Source organism: Dermacentor andersoni, chromosome 1 (genome assembly GCF_023375885.2).
Source record: "Dermacentor andersoni chromosome 1, qqDerAnde1_hic_scaffold, whole genome shotgun sequence".
Classification (NCBI taxonomy): Eukaryota; Metazoa; Arthropoda; class Arachnida; order Ixodida; family Ixodidae; genus Dermacentor; species Dermacentor andersoni.
In genome coordinates this window covers 48170826-48184281 of record NC_092814.1, presented here as the reverse complement: position 1 = coordinate 48184281, position 13456 = coordinate 48170826, and the positions used below count along the sequence as shown (strand labels likewise).

The 13456-nt window shown below is 47.8% G+C and overlaps 1 protein-coding gene across 2 annotated transcripts; it reads right to left on the bottom strand.

Annotated features, from left to right (window-relative positions):
• Nucleotides 1-9830: 9830 nt before the first annotated feature.
• On the bottom strand, nucleotides 9831-12971 carry LOC126546342 (G-protein coupled receptor 83-like). 2 transcript variants are annotated; one of them, XM_050194534.3, is made up of 2 exons: nucleotides 12659-12971; nucleotides 9831-11506 (listed from the first exon to the last, which is right to left on the bottom strand). In XM_050194534.3, exon 2 carries the CDS (start codon nucleotides 11400-11402, stop codon nucleotides 10239-10241), a length of 1164 nt encoding a protein of 387 aa, XP_050050491.1. In that variant the 5' UTR covers nucleotides 11403-11506; nucleotides 12659-12971; the 3' UTR covers nucleotides 9831-10238. The 2 variants fall into 2 exon arrangements, with proteins under 2 accessions (XP_050050491.1, XP_054934308.1); XM_055078333.2 differs by having other exon boundaries at nucleotides 9831-11473.
• Nucleotides 12972-13456: the final 485 nt, after the last annotated feature.

Below are 13456 nucleotides of genomic sequence, written 5' to 3'. Positions count from 1 at the left end.
ATGCGAAATTTTAGTGAAAACAAAGTAGAGGTACGTGCAAAGTTCTTCAGCAAAGTATTCGTGCACATGTGCATGGACTTTGTAGCGTCAATGTAGTTTCTTATAGCATAAAATTGCCACCACTACTTGCTGGATAGTACAAGCTTGATGCAGAAGCACAGTGAGATGCTGCAGTTATTCTATGGCATGGTAAAGGCAGCAGATATGGTTGGGTTGTCAATTGCAGTCGGCGAAAGGTTCTGGTTGCCAGACTGAAATGGTATTTGCGGATGTTCACCTCTTGTAAAATCAGTGGTAACACAGCTACAGAAAGCTTGTGCTGACATATTAGGTGACAGCAGGTTGGTGTAAGGTAAACAATGTCTGAAGTGCCAGAGTTGGTGCTACTAGCTGTCTCTTTGTTGGTATGCCAGCGGCTAGAACAGCCTGTGGGCTTCTAGATGGTGTTAGTAAGATGTTTGAAGAGTGGAAGAAAAGAGCGCTACGAAGACGTGGACTAAAAGAGGAACATGTACGACGGACAAGGGGCTACTTCCAGTGGCGTAGCTAGGTCATCTGGCACCCGGGGCCCATAGGTCTTCTGTCACCCCCCCCCCCCCCGGTTGTAGCCGGCGAAAAGTGTGTCTTCAGACGTATATGACCCCCCCCCCCCCCCCCACTGGCCCCTTGCACCCGGGGCCCACGGCCCCCCGGCCCCCCCTGTTGCTACGCCACTGGCTACTTCCAACGAAATGTTTTTTTGAAGAAACAGGATTTTAAATAGATACAACCTAGAATGGCCCATTGTGACAGCACGACCTCCCTATCTCATTAGAAAAGCTATCTCTTTATCGGTAAGCGTCACTGAAGGGCAGCTAATGCACGTGCCCTCAGCCTTTGCAAGGTAGAAAGCTTCTAATATCTCCCGTTCTAGTCTATCTCTAGACCGTGCCAGAAACCTGGTGTCACGAAGATACGGACGGCAATTGTGACGTTTACAGTGTTCTGCCAGATGGCCCCCCACATTGTTATTTACGGCCCAATTGTGCTCACGTGCCCTTTCATTAAAACACCGTCCGGTTGGACCGATATAAACCTGTTGGCAACTTAGAGGTATCTCATACACGACATTACTTTTGCAAGCCATGTACTGTGCTGCATGTTTCTTAGAGCATGGTTCGGGTTTGGCCTTTGTCAACATAGGGCATATCTTGGCCAACTTACACGGTGCACTGAAGAGAAGATTAACACTGTGCCTTTGCGCCAGCTTCTTGAGGTTGTGGGACACGCTGTGCCAATAAGGAATCACATGTAATCTCTTCCTATCAAATGGCCTTTTTGTGTTAGTGTCCTCTCTTGCCTCTTTGATCTTTTGAAGAACCTTATCGCAGACGCTAGAGATCAAGAGTGAAGGGAAACCGGCTAGGCGTAGCCTTGAAACTTGGTTATTGAAACTGCTTTCTACTTTGTGGTTGCAAGATTTATTTAGAGCTTCTTTTAGACAAGTCATTGCGACTCCTCTTTTTACTAGCTTGGAGTGTGCAGTGTCGTATGAAATTAGTAGAAAGTAGAAAGTGGGGTGGGACTCTACAATAAATGGAAATCGTGGTTTTGAAGCATGATGGAAGAGCTTGGCGCTGTCGGTGGAAGAAATTGGAATAAGCGTGCACGTTTGTAAACGTGAACTTGGGACGTGGTACCGATGCCTACCTTCGTAGGCATCGGTATCACAGTCGGAGCACTTGTTGCTGGCCGCACTGCTTGTAGGGTATTCGGGGGGGGGGGGGGGGGCAGCAGACGAAGGAAGAAGGAGTAAGCAAAACCAAATGTGGTTTATTCCATGACGGCTCGTAGTGGAATGCAGCTCGGTGGCCACATGACTGGGTTAATATAACAAGCTGTCGCGATAGTCGCGCCCCCGCTATCGCTCTATCGGCGATGACAACAGAACACTCCTCCCTTTTATTTTAGAGGGTGCACTTGTATCCTTATACAATAGTTAAAGAACGGGCTTAGTATCGCTCGGGTGGACGGCGTTGCCTTGACGGGTAGCGCCTTTGCGGAGCTGATAGAGGAGCGGGAGCTGGAGGGACAGACTCCTTGGCACCGGCTCTTCAGACGGCTGGTGACCAGTCTGGCTTTGAGGGAAGGCCAGGAACCCCTCCGTGAAGTCTGAGTCGGATGCCCTTAGTGTCCCCATAGAGCCTGCGCCAGCCAGCAGCTGGTCGAGATGTCGACGCCAGATGAACTTGCCTCGGGGTGTGGTTACCATGACTTTGTAAGAGACTGGTCCAGTCTTCAGAATGGTTCCACGAACCCACTTCATTGAGCCTCTGTAATTGCGAACTAGAACACTCATTAACACAAAAACAGTCTCTGTTGCTCCTCCGCTGCTGCATTTGGGTGAATTGACTGTGCATCACCTTCCCCTCCACTGTAGGCTTAATTGCATCCAGCCTGGTGCGCAATCTTCTACCCATCAACAGGTTAGCTGGACCTTCTCCAGTCGTAGGGTGAGGCGTATTTCGGTACGTCAATAAGAAGTTGTGAAGTGTTTCTTCGAGAGACTCACCAGGAGATGACTTGCGTAGAGCAGACTTCAACATTTGCACGAAACGCTCCGCCAGACCATTTGTGCTTGGGTGATAAGGGGCGCTCACGACATATCTGGCCCCGACGTCCCGCATAAACGCCTTGAACTTTTCGGACACCAGTTGTGGTTCATTGTCGGACACCACCGTCTCCGGCACTCCGAATCTGCAGAAAAGTTTGCGCAAGCAGGCAACAGTACGCTCAGACGTTGTGCTTCCCATAACGAACACTTCCGGCCACTTCGAGTGAGCATCTACATTCACTAAAAACAGTTATTCGGAAAGGTCCCGCGAAGTCCAAGTGAATTCGCCTCCACGGTGCGGTCGGCCATGCCCAGGGATGCAGAGGTGCCTTAAATGGATCATTCCGTTGTTCCTGGCAGGCTTGGCAACTTCGTACCTTTGTCTCTAAGTCTGCATCAATTGACGGCCACCACACGTAGCTGCGAGCCAGCTCCTTGCTCCGCACAATGTCGGGATAACCTAGGTGCAGTTCGTCGAGCACGGATTCCCTAAGAGGACGGAATAACAACCCTCAGGACATACATGAGGCACCCTTGATGCACGCTGATCTGCAAACGTCTGTCAAAAAATGGTTTTCAGCTCGCATCTCGCAAGTGCAATGGTCAGCCTATGCTTGTAAGCTGGAGCACTTTACTGAGCGCCGGACCACGTGCTGTAGCGAGCACAATCTGTTTGGCGGACACAGGCATAGAGTCGAGACGCAGAGCATAAAACGATTCCTCGCCTTCGGACGTGCCGTCTTCAGGACCCTGGAGCGGAAACCTTGAAATAATACCTGCTTCTGCGTTATCACTGGACTTTGTACACGAGCGAGTACTTGTAAGTGGACAACGTGACAGCCCATCGCTGTAAGCGTACTGCTGCAATTGGTGGAATGCCTGTATTTTGCCCCAGAATTGTTTGCAATGGCTTGTGATTAGTAATCAACGTGAAACATCTTCCATAGATGTAGAAATGAAACTTTTTCACGGCAAAGATAATGGCCAGCGCTTCTTTTTCTACCTGACTGTACTTTTTTTCGGCGTCAGTTAATGTGCGCGACGCATAAAACACAGGCAGAGAGCTTCCATCTTCAGTTACATGAGAAAGTACTGCGCCCACACCGTACTGGGAAGCGTCACATGCCACTTGCAAATGTTTATCTGGGTCGTAATGCGCCAGGATCAAGGATGACGCCAACCCATTCTTGATTTCCTCGAACGCCCCTTGACACGATTCATCCCAGAGCCATGGCTGGTCGCGACGCAGCAGTTTGTAAAGTAGACTCGCCAGAGTAGCCAATCAAAAAACAAGCTTCCAGTAGTAATTTACAATGCCCAGAAACAATTGTAGTTGCTGCTTGCCTGTGGGTGCGGAAGCTTTCATCAGTGCTTCTATCCTGTCTGGCGTTGTGCCGACACCTGCTGCACTGATAACATGACCAAGATACTGTAATTCCGTTTGGAAAAATGAACAGTTCTTTCTTTACTCGAACCCCGCGCTCAGTCAACCGCTTCGAGGTTTGCCAAATGGTCGTCTGACGTCTTGCCGGTGATGAGAATGTCATCCAAATAGCAGCTGACGCCTTTCAGGTCTTTCAACATTGTGTGCATAATTCTTTGAAAAATGGAAGGTGCCGGAGAAACCCCGAACGGCAGCCTGTTTATGGAAAAAAGTCCTTTGAGTATTTAGTGTCAAGTACCTTCTTGACGACTACGACATTACTACCTGCCGATAGACTCGATTTAGGTCAATTTTAGAAAATTCTTGGCCCCCTGCGAGTGCTGTGAACAAGTCGTCGATTCTCGGAAGTGGATACCGATCAGTTTCAAGACAAGGGCTTAGGGTGGTCTTATAATCGCCGCATAGTCTTATGCCGCCGTCCTTCTTTACTACTGGCACAACCGGCGTGGCGTAGTCACTTGTCACGACTGGTGAAATGACTCCCATGTCTTCCAACTTAAGCTCAGCCTAGACTGCTGGTCGCAATGGAAAGGTGCACACTTCTTGCCTTCATAAATTTTGGCACGCTACCTTCTTTCAGGGACAATTTCGCTCTTCTGTAATTGTCCTCAGTTCGTCGTGAAACAAACTCTGGTACCTGTCTAGAAGAGCGCGCAGTCCGGAACATGCCGAATCGTCCCGCCTGGGAATAGCGTTTAGCTGGAACATACGGCTCCAGTCGAGTCGGATGGCTTGCAACCATTGTCGGCCTAGCAGAGGGGTCCCTTTTCTCTTGTGATGTAAAAAGGCAGCTGGGCCCTCGCTCTCCGTACTGCATGGCAACGTAACTCCGACAGGTTGGATGATGGCTCCATCGAACGTCCGCAGCTTCAGCGTCGTTGGCATAACCTTGATTGAGGGAAACATTTGACGAAACTGATCCAAAGACATTACGAACACAGTAGCCCCAGTATACAGCTTCATTTCCAAGGGTACGTCTTGTACGTGCATTGAAATTTTTATCGGCTCCAGACCGGGCGAAACAATTTCCTTCACGCTAACAGAAGCTTGAACGGCACTCAACACCACGCGTTTCGACGCGCTCCCTTCGTCGTTCTCTGCTTGTTAGCTTGGCACACTCTTTGAATGTGCCCTTTCTTAGCACATTTGAAACAGATTGCCGCAACGTGCGGGCACAGTCTGCTTGCATGCTTCGCAGACCCAGGTAGCAATTTTCCTGCGTTACATCAGTTTCCCCAACCGCTCCGATTTTGTGAACGTCTGATACGCTTGATTCCGAAGCGTGCGCTTCTGCCACGCTCTTTTTCGCCGCTTTCATGGCTAGCGCTTGTTCTACGGCTTTCTGGAAGGTTAGCTTGTTATCCTCCGTGAATAACACGCGCTGTATATCTTATCAGCACAGACTGCAGACAAAACGGTCCCGCAATGACTGATGGAGGGCGGATTCAAATTCGCAAGGCTGTGCCAATTTCCGCAACTGCGCAACATATTCCGAAATTGATTCAGTCTCAAGTTGCGCTCTTCTGTGAAATTTTGCCCGTTCGCTAATTACCGACGGCTTCGGTGACAAATGGTCACCAAGAAGTATCTTTAAAAATCCGAAACCTTTAGCTGACGGCGATCCCGGCTCGGTCAACGACTTGAGAAGACTGTACGTCTTTGGGCCTACCGGTAAGAAAGCTGACAAATAGATGTTCCTCCTCATTGTCGCCTGGTCTGTGCCAAGTCTCAGTCTGCAACTTCACTAACTCGCCCAGCTTTCCATTCCGTCCACAGTACTTTTTCTGTGTGTCACCGTTGTACAAACGTAACAGCTGAAAAATTACTGTTGGTGTGTTTATGTATTATCTCAGTAATTGCCGATGGAAAACCACGCGAACAACCTTCACGTGTACGCATGATACGCTTTTTTTTTTCTGGAAAGCATGATCATTGCAAGTTTCCTATATGCAGATTTTTGCAGTTCGTGTTTCTTACACGAAGGAGTGCCCAGTAGCTATGACTTGGGATGTGATAAGTGGTAATCTCAAAAAAGTTGTCAGCAGGGCAGGCGTTAGGTTGCTGTTTACTGAGAGAAATAAGTTAGGTATAGCCTGTGCCATCAAGTCAATCGGGTGACCAAGAACAACAAAAAAAAGTTGTAAAAAGCAGCACAGACAGAGGTTTGTTGGTGACTGTTGTGACTGTGTGGTTTATAAGTTTATAAGTCTGTGTCCTTCTCCTTGTCCTGTTGTTTAGCGCTGTTTTACTGCTCATGATCATGAACCAACCAGCCCAAATGCGTACTGTTCTGTAATTTTACTGCTAAGCATTGCATTCGTGGTGAAAGACATGTCGTGCTGTTGGCTTATTTCACCTGGTCTTTGATTGAAGAATAGGCCTTTCTGCGAATGTTTTGTATGTGCTGCTGCAAAAGCTGACTACCTCCTGCTCCCCCTTGCCACCGTTACTCAAAATGTGGCCAAGTGCACAATAATGTGATAATGTGTATTTCCGTTTTTAGTACAATGTTATTTTTGTTCTGCCATGTCTTTTTCATTTTGTTCAGTAGTAATGAACATGTCACGCATTTCATATACTATTGTGCAGGTTTAAAGTAAGTTCTTGTTTTTTTTTGTTGGTATGGCTGTCAATAAAACAATCTTAGCATTTTCATCTATTTTTGATGTGTTTTGCGTGTCATTGTTTTTGCCATTATCAGTGAATTTTCCCTTTCTTTAGTTGTCATGACTATGGCATACATGTCGCCCAGTTTTGTGCAATATCTCAGTGAGTGTACCAGAAGCTCTCAGTGCGCATATCAGAAGCTCTTCTACACTTTGGTCTTTAGGGCATCATATAAAAATCTTTTATATGTGTGTACATGAAACGGCCTTCGCGTTTTCTTGAATTTTATTTTATTTATTTTTTGTTCTTATTTCACTGTCTGTGAACTTTTGTGTTTAGTAGTCATGTACATGTCATGCATTTTTCACTTTTGTACATTTTCTGAGCGTGTATCATACCAAGTTATGCGAAAATATTTGTTTTCGGAAAGGGAAGTCCATAAAACGAGGCCAAACATCTGTTGTGTTGGAAGTGGAATTTTTCTGCAGTCAGGCGAATGTTTGCCTTTAGCCGTGTCCCCTAAGACAATCTGTGCATTGTCCTAAATAAATCGAGAAAGAAATAATATATATTCTGGCATATGCTGGCATACTCAAAGTGTGGACAAGACTGCGTGCGTGCTAACGCATAAAGAACCCACGGCGCACCACGCGCCAGTTCACAAACAATGCCTGGGGTAGCACGTGCGCGGGATAAAAAAAAAAAAAAAAAAGAAGAACGCGCCGCGTGCAGGCAAAAAGAAAAAGTGAAGGTGCGCTGGGCATGGGAAAGAGGAGAGCAAGTGGAGCGGGTGGTCATAATATAAACAGAAAAAAAAAAACACAAAGCGCTGGGGTGAGGAGGCGCCGCGCAGCTGCTGTTCCTGTTGCCATTGCAACGTAAACAATCGTGTGCGCCGCCATTTTGCCAAAGTATCGCCCTCGTGCTAGGGACGTAACTGAAGGGGACCTTGGCGCTAGCATCGAAAGAGCGTCTGCTTAAAGATAGCCAATGGCTGCGATGCGGAGATTCGCCCCTGGGATGCGGCAGCCATGCGCTCCTAGTTCCCAGTATCGCGTTTCAATCGCTGGGCACTGTTCGCTGGCCGCAAACAGCCAGCATGACATTTGTTTCTTTCGCGGCAGGGTGGACTCAATCGTCGATAAATTCAATGCCGATCTGGCTCGATCACCCAAAATGCACCGTGTGACAACCGTATAAGATTCGCGTATAAGGTAGCACTCTTACAGGGGGAAAAGGGTCATTGCAACCCATTTCCCCCTTATGCGCTCTTCTTTTCCGCTCCCGCTAGGTCACGTGGCCGCTTCTTTAGCGAAGTCCGACAATGACGACACAGGGTCTGCATAAACAGCTTCGCTGTAATAAAACTGGCCGGAGGTGGTGCACGAACCCACGTCTTTGCATTACGCGTGCGATGCTCTTGCCAATTTAGCCACCGCGGCGTCGTTTTCCCGTCCACTTTCTGGGGTATTTATGTTTTGTATACTATAACTAACCCTGGGAATGTTATCCAACGCCACCACTCAAGCCTTGGCGCCGGATGTGGAACGTCCTTTCTGCCGCAGGCCTCACGTGTAGGTGAACTTTTTGGGTGAAGGCAACTGGTCAATAAAGCCGCACGTGCTACTTGAAGGCATCAATGCTGCCGGATTCGAGACCCTCACTATATATATATATATATATATTATAGAGGGAGGGAGAGAGAGTAGTGCACAAATAAAAAAGCAATGGACGTACTTAAGAAAAAAATTCACCGGAAGCTTCGTGGGATCAGTTATCACGGCCAGACATATTCGGAAAACTGACGAGCTGTCTGGCCAGTTGTCCAGCGAAATCGTGGATGCAGTGCCAGCCGAGCAACCAGCTGGCATCTTCGAGATAACGCGGAAACATTAACGTACTCATTTCCGAGTACCGAGGTGAAGCGTCGGATTCGGGACGTGCCTTTTTTATTGTGTATGCTTTACTTATACATCATGTAGAGAATTTCGAATTATTTAATGTCGATACGCCACGTGGTGGCGAAATAGGAAAGTGAACGAAATGGCCCTAATTCCTGGGTATACTGACCACGCCGACCGACGTATAATGCTACGCATATATACAGGGTGTTTCAGCGAACACTTTCAAAAATCTGTAAGGGTTGCCTGTGGCAGATATCACAATTCTAGTTCATGAGCTGGTCTACTCGAAGCGGCGGACAATACTTGCACAAAAAATTGAAATCCAAAATCGACTAATTAAAAAAAATGCATTAATTATGTTTTCAACGAATTACATATTATGGTCCATATTGCAATTTACAAATTCTAGCCATGGAGTTCGCAAGGCGGATCCACGGGGAACAAATTTTTAAGATGATGCCACTTTCGAGATATAAATTTCCGAACATTGCAGAGAAATGCATTGGAATTCCAGTTAATTTGTTAACAAAACGTCGTTTCATGCACTGAAGCACACAAGTAACTGGAACGCCAATGCATTTCTTCGCAAAGTTCGGGAATTTATATGTCGAAACTGGTGTCGTCCTGAGAATTCGTTCCAAGTGGATCCGCCTTGCGAAGTCCACTGTTAGAATTTGTAAATTGCAATATAGGTCATAAGGTAATTAGCTAAAAGTTAATTAGTGAATTATTGCTAATTAGTCGATTTCGCATTTCATTTTTTTTTTTGCAAGTAGTGTCCCTCGCTTCGAGTAGACCGGCTCACAAACTAGAATTGAGCTATCTGCCTCAGGCAACCTTTAAAAAATGTTGAAAGTGTTCACTGAAACACCCTGTATATTGGACAGTTCCCGTTCAGGGACGTTCCGCTTAATTTTTCTATCATAGCAGACATTGTAGTACGCTCGTTGACAGCAACAAGAGACAGGAGCAGTGCATCATAAGATAAGAAAAATTCGCAGACGTATGTGATGTAGGAGAAATTCATGCGGATGCGTTCTGGAATGATAGGATGTCATAATACTATCGTATAATAGTCACCGGGTGAAGCACGAGCGCCTGTGAGTCGTTTGAAGATGGGACTGTAAGACTAGTTGCAAACGCAGGAGGCGCTATAATTTTTGCCATGAGCGTTACTCTCTCTTACCTTCATACAGCGTTCGTACTTTAATGTAGATAACCTCCCCCTTCTATGTGCAAAGCAGGTCATCATAGGTCATTGTCGTTGCTATTTAGGGTTTTTAATTTACATGAACTAATATTGATACCACATCAAACGTGTGCACCATGGTTTGGTCATCTTCAGCATCCTTGCTCGCCGGTTCACTCAAAGCTGACATTACCATGACAAAATTGTTGGATCGACTTCTCACTACCCATGCCGCTGTACATTCATTCTCTTCTGAAAACATTATTTCCAATCGCAAACAAAAAAGAATACTCAAAATATCGCTTCCAAGCATGTATATGTTTAATATACTTTTCTCCGGCACAATAAGAACACTTTTCAATCACGTAAGAATCGCTGCCGGTTTGCTGCGTCTGCTCAGATACGACCTGATTTCGCTGAATGCTCGCTATATACCGTATTTTGACAGGAATACTGCCTCCCCAACACAGCATTCGAGACGGTGCCCGCTAGTACGCTCGGTCAAACCGAAGTGGTCTTGTTGGTGGAGCCCACGGATGTGCTTCGCAGGGTCGAGCTGCGCTTGGCCGATTGACCTCGGCTGGCCAGGGAGGCTGGCTTCATGAGCGACTGGTGTAGCCGCCTGCGGTGCGTGCAGTGCAGCAGGCAAGTGAGGCAGGCCAGCGCACCCTGGCGGAACTTGTTGTTAAGCCAGCAGTAGATGAACGGATTGTAGCAGACGCTGCTCATGGCCAGCCAGTGGAAGAAGATGAAGAGGCTCGAGTTATGCCGGTCGGGCCCGTCATCGGCACGGAAGTGGGCCACGAGGTGATACACGTTCAGCGGCAGCCAGCAGACGGCGAAGCACAAGACTACAAGCACGAGCATCTTAAGCGACTTCCGCTTGGAGCGCGTGTGCCACGCCTGCTGCTCGCGCGTGGTCGCGCCGAGTGCTTTGCGCGACCACAGCGCGTAGCTCACGCGGCTGTACATGAGGGCGGTGAGCGTGAGTGGCAACACGTACTGCGTGATGAAGGTGGCCAGCGTGAGCCACTTGCGGAACTCTGCTGGCGGTGGCGGATACTGCACCTGGCAGCGCACCAGTGGCCGGTAAGTGAACAGTGACACGACCCGGTTGAAAACGGCGTGCGGCAACGACAGGGCGCCAGCCAGCGTCCAGATGCACGCGATGGCCCGGTGGCTCGGGCAAAGGCGCCTCAGGCGCAGCGGGTAAACGATGACGCTGTAGCGGTCGCACGCAATCCACGCCATACTAAGCGTCGATACGTACACGAACGTCACTTGCAGAAATGGCGCGAGGTAGCATAGCGCCTCGCCGAATGGCCAGTTGTCGAGCAGGAAGCGTGACGCGCTCAGCGGGATTGTCAGCGTGGTCATGAGCAGATCTGACACGGCGAGGTTGGCGATGAGTACATTTGTTTTGGTGCGCATCTTGCGCGAGTAGAACACCACGTGGCACACGAGCGCGTTGCCAAACACGGACACGAGGACGACGAGGCCGTAGAGCAGGATGACGAGCAGGTCACGCGGCTGCCGCAGCAGCGGTCGCGCCTCGAGAGACAGGTTGCGCAGCAGCGAGCACAGCGCACTCAGGTTGGCCTTCTGCTCCGCGTCATCGCACAGATCCTCGGGCGATGACCACGTGCCGTTGGCGAAGCCGTCCATGCCGCTGGCTCCAGGTCACTCCTCAGCAGGCAACTCCAACTCGGTATTGCAGTCGTATCAGGACGATATGCCTGCAGAGGTGCACGAGTGATGCGTGGAACACGCTACAAAAAAAGAAAAGAAAAAACGCTACGTTCATGTGTCAGCGTACGCAAAACGTACGCTCACCTTGACTTTTCTTTACAAGCAGCCCGCACGCTAGAGTGGTTTATGAGAATTGACGTTTGCCAACTTTGGTAGCTAGCTTGCCATTGAAATAGACAACCGGCCAAAGACGAACAGTATTTGCGAACAGAAATTCTACCTCCGATCCCTGTTCAAGCCAATGCTTTGCAGAGGCCCCTCTTACAGCTGGAAATGTTCTCTGACAGCTATTCTCTCTTGAGCAATGCTGGGATGAAAGACAAGAGGACGCACACCGCAATTAGCTGCTTGCGTCCTGTGTTTATACTTCGTCTGAGCTTGCGTTGTTCATTTCTCAAAGTGTCATACTCGCAAGTCCAAATCTTACAGCTTCAAAGGCCGAATTCACGATTCTTTTCGTTCAGCAAGTGTTCTTTGCCGTTGGCCGGTAGCCTTCGCTTATAATATGTCTCTCTTATAAAATGATCTCTTTTAAACAATTCTATTGTAATAGCTTTTCTGGAATACGGGCCAAAAAGATTTGACGGATGTAATAATAATGCTCGTGCACGCGCCTGTAACTTTGACTTCCAGCTCCACCGAAACGCCACATACATCTTCGCTTATCTCCGTTGTAAGGTTGCCAGCGCGCCTGTTGTTTCGAACCACTCTACATCATCATCATCATCATCATCATAATAATAATAATAATAATAATAATAATAATAATAATAATTTATGTCCAATGCAGGACGAAGGCCCCTCCCTGTGATCTCCAATTACTCCTGTCCTGCGCCAACCGATTCCAGTTAGCGTCTGCGAATTTCTTAATTTCATCACCCCGCCTTGTCTTCTGCCGTCCTCTACCTCATGCATATACAGCTCTCAACGCTTTTTCCTATATTTGCTGCCTTAATCCTTCCTATATAGAGACGATAAAATGGGAGCAGCTGGTGTTTACGTCCTTTCGATGGTTCTGAGGAGCTGCATTCAGCGTGCTACAGCACGGTCACGGTGTTGGACTGAGAAACCCTCAGTGTAACCTTCTCTGCAGATAATTCATAAAGAAGAATACACACACTGTCGTCGTGAAGCCACAGTCTAACATGAGAAACTTGAGCTCTGAAAGTTACCGGTTAGAAGCCAGCTCTCGTTACCATTTTCCAAGCCGCCGTCTGCAGCAACGCAGCGCTACAGAGGCACCGTGGCCCGCCAATTAGGCGCCTGCAACGAGAAGGTCAAAGATTAGCGCAGAAAGGAAAAAAGAACAAAAAATCGACCATAGATATGGATATCTCATATCAAGGCTTATGAAACGATCGTGAGCTGAAAGCTCTTGATTTAGGGGTCGGTATAACAATATTCCTCGCCTGATTTTATTCTATATTCACATTAGAAACTCATCACTGACCGATTCTAATGATAACGGATATGCAGGGCGCCACTCAAGACACTAACGAAACGCACAAAGGAATGCAACTAGAATAGAGTCGCTACATCATTTTTGCCATAATTTTTTACTAACGACCATCCATTGTATAGATACAAGCCGGGTTCGTGCTACAAGCTGGTGAATCTAGGGTTGTGTAGCGCACACTGCAAAATAAGAAGATGGTTAATAACCGTAACCAGTCTTCTAAATGTAAAACAAATGAGGAATTCGGGGAGGTCACTGCCGACATTTTAATGGCTGACACCTGAGACGGCGGACAGCTGTCTTGGCCTACTTGTGCGGCTGATGAGGCTGCTGCATCGATGCTTCTGCTGACGATGCTTATGAACAGCGTTTCAAAGGACTCTTGTAGTATAATACTTTGTTGACCTAAATGCGCTATATATGCCAAGCAGTACGTCTACCGTGCTGAAAATTGTCTGAAAACCTCGCTACGTTGCTTCCAGCCGCATTATCAGGTTGGTTAGTTCGCGGTGGA